The sequence below is a fragment of the Mobula hypostoma genome, chromosome 12 (genome assembly GCF_963921235.1).
Source record: "Mobula hypostoma chromosome 12, sMobHyp1.1, whole genome shotgun sequence".
NCBI classification, from domain to species: domain Eukaryota; kingdom Metazoa; phylum Chordata; class Chondrichthyes; order Myliobatiformes; family Myliobatidae; genus Mobula; species Mobula hypostoma.
In genome coordinates this window covers 93751357-93767861 of record NC_086108.1, presented here as the reverse complement: position 1 = coordinate 93767861, position 16505 = coordinate 93751357, and the positions used below count along the sequence as shown (strand labels likewise).

Sequence of the window (16505 nt, the reverse complement as noted above, 5' to 3'; positions counted from 1 at the left end):
GGTTTTGAGAATTGACTGAGCAATTCATCCACTGTAACCTCGTGATTCAGTGAAATGTACCAGGTTATTCCAGCACTACTGGAACATCAACCACTCTCTTCTACAAATAATTCCAAGTGCTGGACATCCAAAATGCTTTCTTGTCCTGCCAAAGACATTGAAAAGTTTTACATCTATCATGCAAAATGACATATTTTACTCTTCAGTCCAAGATTTAAGAGTATGAAAAACTGGGCACAGACTCATTAAGATGAATTTGGACAACTCCAGTAGCCTCAAATCCTAGACTGAATACATGTAGATTCAACCAGGTAGCAACACAACCGGGGAAGACACCAGGAATCTGGACCTACTTATACTTCAGGTGCTGTATGGTGCCAAGACACTTGAACTGGCCGTTCACCATGATGGCTAATCGCGTGCAGAGTGCTTCACATTCTTCCATGCTGTAAGCGAGCAGAGAATTCGGTCACCGCTAGATAACCAGCGCAAAGCGATTTGCTTAACCAATGAGTAAAGCTATTACAACGACCCAGGTTCGGTTCTGTTGCTGTCTGGAAGGAGTTTGTGTGTTCTCCCTGTGATCGTGTCGGTTTTCTCTGGGTGCTCTCACTTTCCAAAGATGTACGGGTTAGTAGGTTAATTGGTCACATGACATAATTGGGTAGTGCAGTCTCGATGGGCTGGAAGGGCCTTTTACTGTGCTGTATCTCTAAATAAGTGAAGTCGAGTTGACAAGGAATTTTAGATTTTAATGCCTAGGCAGCTAAAGACATGGATACCAGTTGTGCAGCAGTGAAATTCAGTGTGAACTAGGATCGATCGTTCATTATGTGCCGTGTCGTATAACGTGGGCGATCATGGCCTTTCCATGATTGTTCATGGCAAATTTTTCTACAGAAATGGTTTGCCTTTGCCTTCTTCTGGGCAGTGTCTTTACAAGACATGTGACTCCAGCCATTATCAATACCCTTCAGCGATTGTCTGCCTGGTGTCTGTGGTCGCATAACCAGGACTTGTGATAGGCCCCAGCTCCTGATATGACCATTCACCATCTGCTCCCATGGCTTTATGTGACCTGGACTGGGGGCTAAGCAGGTGCTACAGCTTGCCCAAGGGTGACCTGCAGGCTAGCGGAGGGAAGGAGGGCCTTACAACTCCCTTGCTAGAGAAAAACCTCCACCCCACCACCCCGAACTAGGTTAAAGGTCGCAGAGTTTACCGTGCTGTATCACTAAGTAGATAAATAAATGGTTACCAAGTAACCTAGTCACCTGTGTGAGGTCAACACCACAGCTCTTCCTTCTCGGATAATGTCAAGGAGACAGTTCCAGAGGAATCGTCGAGTCTTTGGATCCATCCCAGTAGTTGGCTCGTCCTAATGGAACACGTAAATACCTTAGAAACCCTAACCATGATGCAGACACCTTTTGATGCTTACCTGATCGGGAAAGAATGGAGGAATAACTGGCTGATTGTTATAAAAGTCAATTTGCCCAAGATGGTTGCTAGCACCAAATCAATGTTGAATTTGAAATTGATGATTTTCTTTCCCAAGCCTTGTTCTTCATTATGAACACAGTACATACTCCCTGCTATATCCCCCTCCTGGGATTCAGTTCTACTGAAGTTTACAAACTTCTATCCTTCGCTCTTATGCCAGCTGGTGGTGCAGTAGCAGTTGTGCCGGTCTTCAAGCGAGTGGGCCCAGGTTCACATCTTGCACGTGTTCCATCCGTGCTGGGTTGACGTCGAGTTAGCAACTCGGCCTCATAAAAAACAGACAAAAAAGAAAGGGCAAAAAAAAATGCTGCTCCTTAGCACCACAAGGCGTGGAGAGGAACAACACATCCTTTTCTCCAGCTGGTTGAGATTCTGGCAAATCCATGTTTGCTGCCCACTCCTATCCACCAAAACAAGGTGTTGATGTTGAACTTTCCCCTTGACTTATTGCCAAGGGGTGATGGATTCCCAGAAACAGTAGCACCCCCCCCCCCCCGTCCAGGAGACTAACCCAATGACAATGCAGGAACAACAGGAACTGCCCCTGTGCTAAATGGAGTGCAACTTGGATTTGTGTGTTCCCAGAGCATTGTTGCTCCAGCCCTTTGAAGAGATACAAGATGCTCTGAAGCACACTTTTACATCTGCACTAGCAACAAGAGCATGTACCACTAGGCTCAAGGACTGCTTCTATCCTGCTGTTATAGGAATATCAAATGTTTCCCTAACATGATAAGAGGGCATTGATTGTGTGGATAGTCAGAGGCTTTTTCCCAGGACTGGAATGGCTGGCACGAGAGGACACAGCGTTAAGGTGCTTGGGAGTAGGTACAGAGGAGATGTCAGGGTTAATTTTTTTACTCAGAGAGCGGTGGGTGCGTGGAATGGGATGCTGGCGACGGTGGTGGAGGTGGATATGCTAGGATCCTTTAAGAGACTCCTGGAGAGGTACATGGAGCTTAGAAAAATAGAGAGCTATGGGTAACCCTAGGTAATTTCTAAAGTAAGTACATGTTCAGCTCGGCTTTGTGGGCTGAAGGGCCTGTATTGTGCTGTAGATTTTCTATGTTTCTATGACTCTTGAACTCACAATCTTCCTCGTTATGGCCTTGCACCAATCTTGACCCTGTACTGTACTTTCTCAGTGCCCTTGGTCATTGTTTTACCAAGTACTAGCTTAATGCACTGTTGCATTGAATTGATCTGAGTGAAAAGTAAGCAAGACAAGTTTTTCATTGTATGTGTGACAATTATAAACCAGTTTACTGGTTTACTTATAATTATACCAGTCTTGTTTCTCTCAGATACGTTATTGGGAATATTCTATTTCTCTCAATAGGAGAGATTCTGAATGTCTGACAATCTGACTCTGAGGACGGTAAAGTTTTATTACATTCTACTCAGATATTTTAACAGAGATGGAAGTATATATTACGCAAACAACAAGAATTCTGCAGGTGCTGGAAATTCAAGCAACGCACATCAAAGTTGCTGGTGAATGCAGCAGGCCAGGCAGCATCTCTCTAGGAAGAGGTACACATTACATAGTTTTCTTAAGGATTTTAAAGTGGTAACATCTTTTTCAATCCACGGCCTCCTCTACTGTCAAGATGAAGCCACCCACAGGTTGGAGGAACAACACCTTATATTCCATCTGGGTAGCCTCCAACCTGATGGCATGAATATTGATTTCTCTAACTTCTGTTAATGCCCCTCTGCCCCTTCTTACCCCATCCCATATTTATTTATTTATTATTTCCCCTCCCTTTTTTTTCTCTCTCTGTCCCTCTCATAATCACTCCTTGCCTGCGCTCCATCTTCCTCTGGGCTCCCCTCCCCCTTTCTTTCTCCCTAGGCATCCTGTCCCATGATCCTCCCCCTTCTCCAGCTCTGTATCCTTTTTGCCAATCAACTTTCCAGCTCTTACCTTCATCCCTCCCCCTCCAGTCTTCTCCTATCATTTCAGATCTCCCCTTCCCCCTCTCAAATCTCTTACTATCTCTTCTTTCAGTTAAACCTGATGAAGAGGCTCGGCCCGAAACGTTGACTGTACTTCTTCCTAGAGATGCTGCCTGGCCTGCTGCATTCCACCAGCATTTTGTGTGTGTTACATCTTTTTCTTTATGGTCCAATTCCCATCTTGCAACTCAACACACAGGAGGTCCTAGATTCCAAGTCTAAGACAGTAGATGCCATTATTGCCTTCATTCAGAGAGTTTTTTCTCCACTAGTGGAAAGAGATAATCAGCCAGGTTCCCGTCGACAGATGTCCGCCTTATCCATTCTCTGTTCCACACCTGCCCCCAGCCCAGTCCTGACCCTACACCAACCCCACCCCATGCCGAATTACATTCACATTCCACCCTTACACCTCATGTCCCACCCAACGCAAATCCATCTACCCCTTCTTCACTCCTCCTCCTCAACGAGCCCAAGTCCACCAACAGCACCTATCTTTCAATTAAAATTAAATTCAGCTCATGCAGGTTACTGGAAGTACAATTTCATGCTTTGATACCCACTCTCTGGGTGCACTACCGAGGGAGAGCTGCTCTGTCAGAGTCGCACCTTTCAGGTGAGATGTTAAACTGAGGCTCAGCCTTCCCTTCCAGATGAATGTAACAGATCCCACAGCACTCTTTCAAAGAACAGCAGAGATGCACCTGGCTAACATCCCGTGGATAAGCAGATTATATAGTCATCATCAGATTTCTGATTGTAGAAGTTTTTCAGCTAGAGGGTGGTGAATCTGTGGAATTCATTGCCACAGATGGCTGTGGAAGCAAAGTCATTGGGTCTATTTGAAGTGGTGGTTGGTAGATTCTTGGTTAGTCAGGATGTCAAAGGCTACGGAGAAGGCAGGAGAATGGGGTTGTGGGGGATAGTAAATCAGCCATGCTGGAATGGCCGAGCAGACTCAATGGGGCGAATGGCCTCCTTCTGTTCCTATGACTTGTGGTCTTATGGGGTTTGCTGTGTATAGGTTGGCAATGATGTTCCAACACCATGAACTCTTTAAATGTACCTCTGAAGTTGTGGGGATCTTTAAGACATACTGAGATTGCGAAGGGCACTATTTAAACAGAATTTTTTGCACTGAGTTGTTAACTGGACAGTTTAATTCTGGTGCCAGTCCCAAATGTCAGAATGTAAAAAGCCTCAGAGTTTCCTACCAGCAGTACCACCGGAGGGCAGCCGATGAGGGCAATGGCCGTGGAGAGTTTGCGTTTGTTGCCTCCGCTGTATGTCCCAGCTGTCTGATCCGCATACTCGGTGAGATCCAGTTTCTCAATTGCCCAGTTGGCTACCTGGAATCAGATTGACAGAAACAGAGCACCTTACACACAGGGCTGCAGGCAGGCGATCCTGCTCTGAGAAACGCAGGTGTGTCCTCGCTCAAGCCCGAAGGCTTGTCCCTTCGGTAGTGTGAACGTCACATTCTATTCACTGGAGCCTGCTGTTATGCATGTGTGTGCATTCAGTCAGCACTGTTATATACATGCAGCTTGTTTAAGTTTAAGAATAAAAGATACATCTTAATCATTGTTTCTTTTGGAAGAAATGCATCAACAGATCGTGGAGTGAGGAGCAAACAGATTGCTGGAAGAACACTCAGGGGGTCAAACAGCATCCGTAAGGGGAAGAGAACTATCAACATTTCAGTTGGAACTGTGCATCGGGACCATGTGGGTCCTCATGCAGGGTTTCAACCTGAAAAGTTTCTGATTGGTCCCTCATAAGAACATCAGTTGTGGTAAAGCGTTCCAGACCTGAAAGGTTGACCGTTTTTCTTTCCGCAGATGCTGCCTGATCTGCTGAGTTTTTCCAGCATCCAGATTGGGATTCAGATGTACATCACAACACACAGTGAAATGCCTAACAACCAACCAACACAGTCCACGCATGTCGCCACATATTCCGTTGCCAACAATGTTTTGTTTTTATTTCAATATAACTCACACTTTCCTTGAGTAAACAACTACGAGATCCACAATCTGCTGAGGGCCAGGTCAGTGGCATTCAGGCTTTGTGACCAAGCAAAATACAAGAGGTCTCGGTATGATCTCTAGAAAGCCATTTTATCTGCAAAGTGGCAATTCTGGACCAAACTTGAATCACTGAAGGATGCTCAACATTAGTAGCAGGGCTTGAATACAATCCCCTCATATAAAATAAAATCAAGCGACATAGACGACAATAAGGCTTCACTCCCAGATGAGCTCAATGTCTTTTATGCTACCTTTGATCATCAAATTATTGAGGCACCTTCACAAACTCTTAGAGCCCCTGATGACCCTGTGATTTCAGTCTCCGAGGCTGACATGGGAGAATCCTTCATGGGGGTGAACCCACAGAAAGCATCAGGCCCAGATGGGATACCAGAGTACTAAAGACCTGTGCTGATCAATGGGCTGAACAATTAGTATCACTAATACTCTTAACCTCTCACTTTGGCAGTCTGAGATACCCACCTACTTCAGGTAGGCTCCAATTTATACTGTTGCTTAAGAAAACCAGCCTCAATGACTATCATCCATTATGATGAAGTGCTCTGGGACGTTGCTGATGAACCACGTCAACACCTGCTTGAGAAGCGACTTGGATCTGCTCCAGCTGGCCAACCATCACAACAGGTCACCAGCAGAAGCCACTTCATTGGCTCTTCACTCAACCCTTGAACATCTGGACAGTGAAGATGGATACATCAGGATGATCTTCATTTACTACAGCTCAGCATTCAATACCGTCATCCCCTCAAAGCTAAGCAATAAGCTTCAAGATCTTGGCCTCAATACTTCCTGTACACCTGGATCCTTGATTTCCTCACTTGCAGACCCCATTTAGTTAGTATCAGCAATATCTCCTCACAATCACCATCAGCACAGGTACACCACCAGATTGTGTGCTTAGCTTCCCTGATCTACTTGGTTTATACAATGACCTGGAGGGCTAAGCACAGCTCCAATTCCATATTTAAATTTGATGACCACATCAATGTCATTGGCTGAATTAAAGGTGGTGATGAATCAGTATATAGGAGGGAGATTGAAAATCTGGTTGACTGGTGCCACTATAACAACCTTACGTTCAATGTCAGCAAGGCCAAGGAGCTGATTTTTGATTTCAGGAGGAGGAAATCAGAGGTCCATGAGTCAGTTCTCATTGAGGTGATCAGAAGTGGAGAGGATCAGCAGCATTAAATTCCTTGGTGTTATCATTTCAGAGGATCTGTCCTGGGTCAGATTATGAAGTGCCATTATGAAGAAAGCACAGCAGCACCTCTGCTTTCTTAGAAATTGAGGAAGATCTGGCATGTCATCTAAAACTTTGACAAACTTCTGTAGATGTGTGGTGGAGAGTATATTGACTGATTGCATCATGGCCTGGTATGGAAACACCAATGCCCATGAACGTAAAAGCCTACAAAAAGTAGTGGATATGGCCCAGTCCATCACAGGTAGCGCCCTCCTCACCATTTTTTATATTTATATTTGCACAGTTTGTTGTCTTTTGCACATTGTTTGTCTATCCTGTTGGAACAGACTTTCATTCTACCGTGTTTCTTGTATTTACTGTGCATGCCCACAAGAAAATGAATCTCAGGGTTGTATATGGTGACGTACAGTAACTGTACTCTGATAATAAATTTACTCTGAACTTTGAACAGAGCTGACGTGCATTGAGATTTATTTACAACCCCGTTAGCCTGTCCCATCCTCTCCTTCAGCCTGTAGTGTATCAAGCCATTATTCCTACGTTGCACCAGTGGCCCTTCCACAGCTGCCTTAAGCTGTACAATAGTATTCACTGGGAAAATTACCTGGTCGATCTCATCTTCCGGAACACCGCGCAGGCGAGCGTAGAGCAAGAGATGTTCGCGGCCTGTGAGGAGGTCGTCGATTGCATCACACTGAGGGCAATATCCCATGTTCTGGTGAACGTCTTCAATGTGGGTGAGAATACTGAGAGCAAAGGTCACAAAACAGCGACGGAATTCAATGAAACAGCAAGGTTTAGGATTGTTAGCAAAGTTATTAAAGGCAGCATATTTTGTTCTTCTAAATTCATTCAGAACAGCCTACTTAATGACAGACACTAGGAAGTTTCTACAAATGGACTGTGGAGAGCATTCTAACTGGTTTCATCACCGTCTGGTTTGGAGGTATCAAATCGTAGGATCGGAAAAAGCTACAGTGGATTGTAAACTCAGCCAGCTCCATCATGGGCACCAGCCTCTTCACCATCGATTCTTTCAAATATCCATGCCTCAAAAAGAGGAATCTAGCATTAAGGACCCCCACCACCATAATCTGCTTTTATCTCATTACTGCCATTGGGAAGGACATGCAGGAGTCTGAGGATGCTTACTCAACATTTTAGGAACACCTTTTTCCTCTCTGCCATCAGATTTTCAAATGACCGGTGAATCCGTGAACACCACATCACTCTTTTTAACCACACATGTCAAAGTTGCTGGTGAACGCAGCAGGCCAGGCAGTGTCTCTAAGAAGAGGTACAGTCGACGTTTCAGGCCGAGACCCTTCATCACTCTTCTTGCTCTCTTTTTTTCACTACTTATTTAATTATTTTTACATACATAGTATTTCTCTTTATAATTTATAGTATATCTTATAAATTGCATTGCACTGCTGCCATAAAATAACAAATTTCGTGTCTTTCGGATAAATCCGATTCTGCTTAATTTCCAAAAGGGTGGTGTTGGTTAAGACAATGCTTTACAGTACCCCTGACTCGGGTTCAATTCCTTCTGCTGCCTGTAAGGAGTTTGTACGTTCTCCCCATAACCGTGTGGGTTTCCTCCCACAGTCCAAAGGCATACCAGTTGGAAGGCTAATTGGTCATTGTAAATTGTCCCGTGATTAGGCTCAGGTTAGATTGGGGTCGCCGGGTGGCACATCTTGAGGGGCCAGTAGTGTGTGTTCCACGCTGTATCTCAATAAATAAAAGAAAATAAAAGCATCTAGGAGTGCGTAGAAATGTACCTGTAGCCTGCTATCGAAGCATCACCCGATGTGGGATGTATGTCACCGGTCAGTACTTTGAAGGTGGTTGTTTTTCCAGCACCATTGACACCCAGGAGCCCAAAGCACTAAAGTCCGGCGGAAAGGATAATGAACAAATGAAATGACTAGTTTGTGAACGTGTGCAATTAGCTTTAAATATTCTTGTGGAGTTTGAAACATACCTCTCCGGGACGAACACCTACACTGATCCTATCAACAGCCGGTTGGGATTTCCCTGCGTAATACTGTGGGAACAGAATTCAACCTTAGTTACTTTCTAACGTAAATCCCCTTTAATAAGCTGACTGGGTTCCACCCACCTTGCTCAGTTCCTTTATTTTCAGTATGTCATACTTGACTTTGGTCTGAATCCTTTCACGCTCCTTCGCCACATCATCATCTTCTTCAATGGCAGGCAAGTTGCTGAGAGTTATTGGCCTGTATCAAAAAGGGAGACATTCAAATGGGGGTGATGGCTAAAACCATCAATGCCTGGTGGGCCTGGTCATGCTGCTCGGGGAACATTTTCTGGTATGTATAGTGGGTGTGTATGAGCGAACCCTGACCCCTGCTTGTTGTCTCAACACTCACCATGGACAGCAGAGCTGACAGTTTGCCAAACTGAGCGCTGACAGGAAGATCAACAGGTTGGAATGTTGGCATTGAGTAGATGAACAAACCAGTAGATAAGGCAAAGGAGACGCAAGTAAATTCAGATGACATGCAAAGTGGACTAATAGCAAACCTGCTGCATGTTTTGCGCTAATTTTCTTTTCCTTTGTGCTGCTGTGGTATTACAGTTTCTCCTTGCCAATGTCTATTTCTGAACGTACATTAGCTTTTGGTTCCTCAGCACTTCTAAACTATAATTCTCAAATATGTAATTAAATCCCACATTAGCCTATTTCCTCCCAAACTCTATTTTTTCATCCAGGGAACTGCATTCCTTCAAATCTGGAGGGAACTCCCCACAATTTCATCCTCCATTGGCAAGTATTCCACCATTTGCCCCCGGACCTCCCTAAAATCATCTTCCCTCCTCTCCTTCCTAAAACTCACCTCCAGCCCTTCTAAAATATACATGGTGGGACTAGCATCCATATTTTTTGCAATAAGTCTCCAGGAACATGAGCAACCAACTACACGATACTTTTATTGTTAAAGTGTCACAGTTTTCAGGGGTTTCATATTATTTGTTCCTTGGTTTCAGTAATCACTAGCATAAGAAGGCGATAGAAACATTGTAAAAGTCCAACTACCTTGTGAATGAATGTAAGAATTATGAATGAAGTTGTTAGCAGTCTGCTCCCTGGTGTTAAGAATGTCATGGAATGATCTGATGAAGATTCACCAGATGGACCACTTCTGACCTGATTACGCAGGGTCAAATTAGAAAGTTCACTCTGTTTCTTTCTCCACAGCTGCTGTCTGACCTGCAAGGTATTTCATCAAGTTCCGTTTTCACTTCAGATTTTGCCTTTGAGTTTTAAGTTGATTTCAGGAATGAATGGGTTGCCTAATTCGAGAGGGTTGAGCAGGTTAGAATTTAGAGGAATTGAAAGTGTATTACACTGAACGGGTGTTTCCCCTCATGGAGGAATTTATAATTAGAGGAATGTAGCTCAGAACAATGGGACATCCATTTGAGACGGAGATGAGGAGGAATTTCTTCTTCAGGATCTTTAAGATTCTGTACCTGAGAGAGCTATGGAGGTGGAGTCACTGAATTCTCTCAAGGCTGAGATAGGCAGATTTTTGGACTTGAAAGAATCAACGTTTTGGGGAACAAGCAGGAAGATGGAGTTGGTCATCAAGCCTGGACCAGCCATGATCTCACTGAAAGGCAGAGCACCTTGACGGTCGGACTGACCTACGTCTGCTCCAAATGCCACACCTGTTGCAGGGTGACAGATAATTACTGCACTGAGCAGTTGATTAATGGAATTCCCATCACTCTAGCAAATTTCTACAGACGTACCATGGAGAGTCCCTGCCTGGCAGGATGGCGCAGGGTTGCAGATGTTGTGGACTCAGCCATCTCTTTCACACGCACAACACTACCTCACTTCATGGACATCTTCAGAAGGCAGTGCCTGAAGAAGGCAGCCTCCATCACCATTGGGTCATGACCACTTCTCATTACCACCACTGGAGAGGAGGTACCGGAGCCTGAAGACATACACTCAATGTCTTAGGAACAGATTCTTCCCCTCCGCCATCAGATTTCTGAACAGCTCATGGCCTACGAATGCCACCTTGCTATTCCTCTTTTGTATTCTTATTTGCTTTTCTAACTTACAGTAATTTTTATATCAACCAGAAAACAACAAATTTCATGACACATGTCAATGACAATAAACCTGATTCTGATTAACTTTTGTTGAAACAAAATTCATAAATCCTACCAAAAGGAAATCAGTTGCCTGAAGAAGCGAAATATTAAGGGAGACAGGGAGGGAGTGCTGAAGGCTGCACTGTGTTTCAGGTTAAGTAGGAGACAGAGGAAGGAATTCCTCCTTTGGGGAAAGTGACGTACGTACAAGTGGCTGAGGAAAAAGTGGTGTTGGAAGAGGAGGTTCAGAGCGAAGTACACGACTCCCTCGATCGCCATAGCTGTAAGGTTCTTGCCGATGAACTCCCAGTGGAATGGGTTAAAATAAAAATCTTCACCTACAAAACAAAATTCAGCACATTAACTAGTTGCCTCATGACTATCTCCAGAATGAGAACAATTCTAATTTTGTATCCAAAAATAGATATTGATTAATAATTAATTCATTGGGTACATTTAAGGCAAAGGTTGATGGATTCTTGATTAGTCAGGGCATGAAGGGATACGGGGAGAAGGCAGAAGATTGGGGCTGAGAGGGAAAATGGATCAGTCATAATGAAATAGCAGAGTGGACTTGATGGGCCAAATGGCCTAATTCTGCTCCTATAGCTTATGGTCTTATGGTTTTAATTCTTAGCACTGATACTTACTATTGGCTCGGAAGAGCTGGGTGAGGAGACTGTCTGCCCACTGTGTATCTCCAGCACCTGATAATGATTAACCTTCCCACTTCCAGTCCCCAGTGTATACTGAACTGGTTTAACTCTGTTGATAAACACAAGAGATTCTGCAGATGCTGGAAATCCTGAGCAACGCACACAAAATGCTGGAGGAACTCAGCAGGCCAGGCAGCATCTATGGAGAGGAATAAACAGGGACATAGAGAATCGTATTTTTATTCTGGATTGTCCTCCTGCTGAGCCAGTGAGTGGGGTGGGGGGAGGGAATGGGCTAGTGGTGACGGGATGGGTAGCAGAGTGCCATCGGGTTGCTTGCTTTACCTTCACTACCATCTTCCTCTCACTTTTGCATGCTCAACCTGCAGCTCCTCCCTTCTCTTTCTTGGGTTCTTTATCTCAGGGGACAGGTTGGTGAGCAACAGCCATTGCAAGCATGCCGACTCCCACAGCTGAAGTAACTAGATCACCTGCAACCCCGCTTCCTGTAAAGATTATACTCTATCTTCCAGCTCCATCACATCCCCACTTCCTGTAAAGATTATACTCTATCTTCCAGCTCCATCATATCCGTTCTGACATTGACACATTTCACCCCAGTTACATAAGACATAGAACGTTTCAGCACAGTACAGGCCCTCCGGTCTGTGCCGACCTCTTAACCTGCTCTAGCTTCAATCTAACCCTTCCCTCCTACACAGCCCTCCATTTTTCTATCATCCAAGAGTTTTTAAAAAGTCCTTAGTGTATCTGTCTCTTCTATGCACCCACCGCTCTCTGTAAAAAACTTATCTCTAACATTCCTCGTAAACTTTCCTCCAATCACAGTAGAATTATTTGGAAATACAGTAGGGCAACAGGTCTTTAGAGCCCGATGAGCTGGTTACACCAATTACACCCTTGTGACCAATTAACCTACTAACATGGACACCTTTGGAATGAGGGACAAAATGGTTTACTCACAACTTCAAAACTTAATAACTGTTGAAGATTCTTTCACATTGGAGAGAATTATGAGCAAACTTACAAAAATATTTTTATTTAAAACCGTCTGAGACTTGGCCATTTTCCATGGACGTTCACAATACTGCTTCACTGGGTGAGCGGTAAAACTGAGAGAATGCCAAGGGTTGTCATATTTATGGGGGCGGCATGATAGTGTAGCAGTTAGCGTAACACTGTGACAGCACCAGCACCCCAGGCTCAATTCCTGCCACTGTCCGTAGGGAGTGTGTATGTTCACCCTGTGACCATGTGGGTTACTCTGTGTGGAGTACAGCCGCAGTGCCCAAATAAAAAGTAATCCCCCCATCTTCACTGTTCCTCATCCCCTTTCCCCTCTCTCACCCTATCTCCTTACCTGCCCATCACCTCCTCCTGGTGCTCCTCCCCCTTTTCTTTCTTCCATGGCCTTCTGTCCTCTCCTATCAGATTCCTTCTTCTCCTGTCCTGTATCTCTTTCACCAAACAACTTCCCAGTTCTTTTCCTCACCCCTCCCCCCCTCTGAGTTTCTCTTACTCATCTTTTTTACTCCAGTCCTGGTGTAGGGTCTCAGCCCAAAACGTTGACAATACTCTTTTTCATAAATGCCACCTGTCCTTCCGAGATCCCCCTTCACTGTGTGTGTGTGCGTGTGTGTGTGTGTGTGTGTGTGTGTGTGTGTGTGTGTGCGCGTGTGTGTGTGTGCGTGTGTGTGTGTGTGTGTGTGTGTGTGTTTGTGTGTGTGTTTTGGTGTTGCTTGGATTTCCAGCATCTGCAGATTTTCTCTGGTTTGTATGATTGTCAGGTTGGATTCTGAAAACAGGAAACCAGTAATGCAGGCAATAGTCGGTCTGCTTTTGCAGTAACCACATAAACACAAGTCTCTGAATATTTGTACTTTCAGTGTGCGGTTAGCAGAATTGCTGCACTACTGCAAGTTCCAAATTAGTAAAGCTAACCATAACCATCTCCTTTCCAGTAAAAGCTTATTTAAACTCGTTGCTTTAACCCAATCTAGTGTTCAACATTAGATAGGTTTTTAGACTTTTTTTCTTTATCATTAGATGATTTTTTTGAAACTGTTGTTAAGTTACAGCTCTGGTGACTCACAGTTCAGTGTCCACAGACCCGCTTGAGTGCTGACATTTGCTGCCACAAGTTAATGCAGTTTGACTGTGACAGGTGAGGAACTATCTGACCAGGGAGATTCTTCTGAATACACCTGACCTGAGGACTCGGACATTTTCCACGGGCATTCACAACTCTGCTTCACTGGGAGGGTGGTAAAATTGAGAGGATGCTAAGGGTCGTCACATTTATTGGTTTGACACAAAAGAGTAGAGGTTAGCAATAACACTATTACAGCACCAGCGATCAGGGTTCAATTCTTCCCACCGTCCATACGGAGTTTGTCCATTGTCCCCGTGACCACATGGGTTACTTGATCATATGGGCGTAATTGGCTAGGGCTTCTTACTGTGCTTTTTCTCTAAAAAGGTAAATAATACCTTCTCACAAGTAAATCAAAAGTGAGGTTAATAATTGTGTAGTCTCTGCTTGCAGTTTCTGTATTGACAAACGGCACATTGAAGAAACTTAAAATTAGGTGAAACTAAGTCTTAAAATGGTGATTTCATTTTCAGTATAATATTCGCCCTCAGTACATTCAACTTATGAGTGAAGAACATTCGGACCTGAGGATGGAGACACACTCACTGACTCTCCGATGTACTATGTGAAGACTTACCAAACCTTGCGTATACCTCAGTCACTGCCTGATTCATAGCCATGTCGATTAAACCTCTTCCCAAACAGAAGTGTGGAAATACTAGCAGAACATTTTTTAACATTGAATTGAACATTTGGAGACCCTGGAACAGAAAAATCATGCAGTATTAATTGCTTTGACCTTCGGCCATAAGCAAATAGGGCACACCTGAAGAACTACTGAACTTCAGAAGCTACAAGTTCACTGTGTATTTCTGTATCAGTTATCACCCAACAACCTTACTAGCCACCCAATGCCCTACCTCCCTGGTATTCATCATTACTTTATACAGTACTGTGCAAAAGTAGAAGGAGATGAGTTATTAACTTTAAACTTTCTGTATAATCACTCAAAGAGTTGAACTGTACGTGCGTGTAACGAGAGCTGTATAACCCATCTCCTTCTACCGTAGGCCACAAACTTATCAATCACCTGTGTGGTGGACCACTTTCTGGAGGTCCAAGACACCGACTTCTACAAAGAAGGGATCCGTATGCTCTACGACTGCTGGACTAAGTGTGTACAAGTAGGAGGGGACTATGTTGAAAAATAAATGTGCCAGGTTTTCTAAAATTGACTCCTTCTATCTTAGGCCACGAACTTATCAATCATCCCTCATATATATAGCTAGGGTGCCTCAGATTTTTGCACACTACAGTATTTGTTAACGTGGAGTGGAGAGTGAGTTTGTAAATGGGGCGGGAGCAAAGGATGTTGGGAATAGTGAGGGTGAGGCACCATGGGAAGGGTGTGGGGCAGGTGGCAGAGAAGGAGTGCCAAGGGTGGGAGGGGGGTTGTGTGGGTGCAGGTCTCTCTCCCTCTCTCTCTCTCACTCTCCTACTCTCACTCTCACACTCTCACTCACTCATTCTCTCTCACTCACACTCTCTCTCTCATATATATAATTAGTACTGTGTTTTGCACCTTGGCCCTGGAGTAACACTGTTTCATTGTCTTTATTCAACGGTATTCATGTACAGTTGAATGACAATTAAACAAACAAACTATATTGAATTCCTGCAGATTATCAGAGATTCATTTGTTGAACAAATAACATTTTTATAAAAATATAACATTGTATTTTTTGAACAAAATGAAATAAGAAGGCCCATTCATTAGAGTCAGAATACTACGGCACAAAAAAGCCCTTCAGCCCATCTAGTAATGTTGAACTGCTATTCCACCCAGTCCAATTGACCTGCACCTGGACCATAGCCCTTCGTACCCCTCAAATCCATGTACTTATCTAAACTTCTCTTAAGTGTTACTCCTCATAACTTTATCAAATCTCCCCTTATTCTCCCACTCTCCAGGGAATAAAGTCCCAGTCTGACTTTTCCCTGTATCTCAGGTTCTCAGATCCTGTCTGTTCACCTGGTTATTACCTGCCCCATGTTAGCTTTTATTCTGCGTACCTAATCCCACTGGTCTGCACCTTAACCAAACTCCTCTTAAATGTTGCAATTGAACCCGCATCCAGCACTTCCACTGGCAGTTTGTTCCACACTTGCCCCACCCTCTGAGTGAAGAAGATCCCCCTCATGTTCCTCTTAAATATTTCACCTTTCACCCTTAACCCATGACCTCTAGTTCTAGTCTCATGCAACCTCAGTGGGAAAAGTCTGCTTGCGTTAACCTTATCTATACCACTCACAACTTTGTATACCTCTGTCAAATCTCCCCTCAGTCTCCTGCGTTCCAGAGAATAAAGTCTGAAGCTATTCAACCTTTCCCTGTAACTCAGATCTTCAAGTCCCAGCTTGATTACCTGGTCATGACCTGGCCTATAGTTGCTTCTAACTATTTAGTCTCTCATTGCACCAATAATGCAAACCAGCAGAGCAGGGGTAATTCTACATTCCCAGGTCTCCCTCTCAGCCCTCTCCACCATTCTCCCAGCAAAGAGCAAAACTAAGTGTCTATTCACACAAAATACTCTGCAGATGGCAGCGCGCGCGGCCACTTCAGTAGTGATGTCTGTTATCTGTCAAGTAGGTGACTGTGCACAATCCTGATTTGATGGAGACAGACGTGAGAGTACGGAGGAACATCTGGAAAACTTCTGAAATGCCCGCTTCGCTGCTGCTGCTACTGTGTGGTAACCGGAATCTCCGGAGCAGAAGGCCCCGAAATCCTCGGCTTTGCTTGTTTCAGCAGCCGGGGCGAGGTCGAAGGCGCTCGGCAGAGGATGGTGCTTGGGAGGCTGTACCGGAGAGGC

The 16505-nt window shown here is 44.4% G+C and overlaps 1 protein-coding gene across 1 annotated transcript in view; it reads right to left on the bottom strand.

Annotated features, from left to right (window-relative positions):
* The window catches only part of abca4b (ATP-binding cassette, sub-family A (ABC1), member 4b), a 190936-nt gene that overhangs the window by 9284 nt on the left and 165147 nt on the right, over nucleotides 1-16505 (bottom strand). Inside the window, exons 41-49 of the mRNA XM_063064621.1 lie at nucleotides 14267-14390; nucleotides 11069-11198; nucleotides 8849-8966; nucleotides 8711-8773; nucleotides 8508-8614; nucleotides 7325-7466; nucleotides 4677-4811; nucleotides 1275-1378; nucleotides 354-446 (exon numbers count right to left, since the gene is read on the bottom strand). Coding sequence (XP_062920691.1) covers nucleotides 354-446; nucleotides 1275-1378; nucleotides 4677-4811; nucleotides 7325-7466; nucleotides 8508-8614; nucleotides 8711-8773; nucleotides 8849-8966; nucleotides 11069-11198; nucleotides 14267-14390 — 1016 coding nt within the window. The remainder of the gene's footprint in view (nucleotides 1-353; nucleotides 447-1274; nucleotides 1379-4676; nucleotides 4812-7324; nucleotides 7467-8507; nucleotides 8615-8710; nucleotides 8774-8848; nucleotides 8967-11068; nucleotides 11199-14266; nucleotides 14391-16505) is intronic.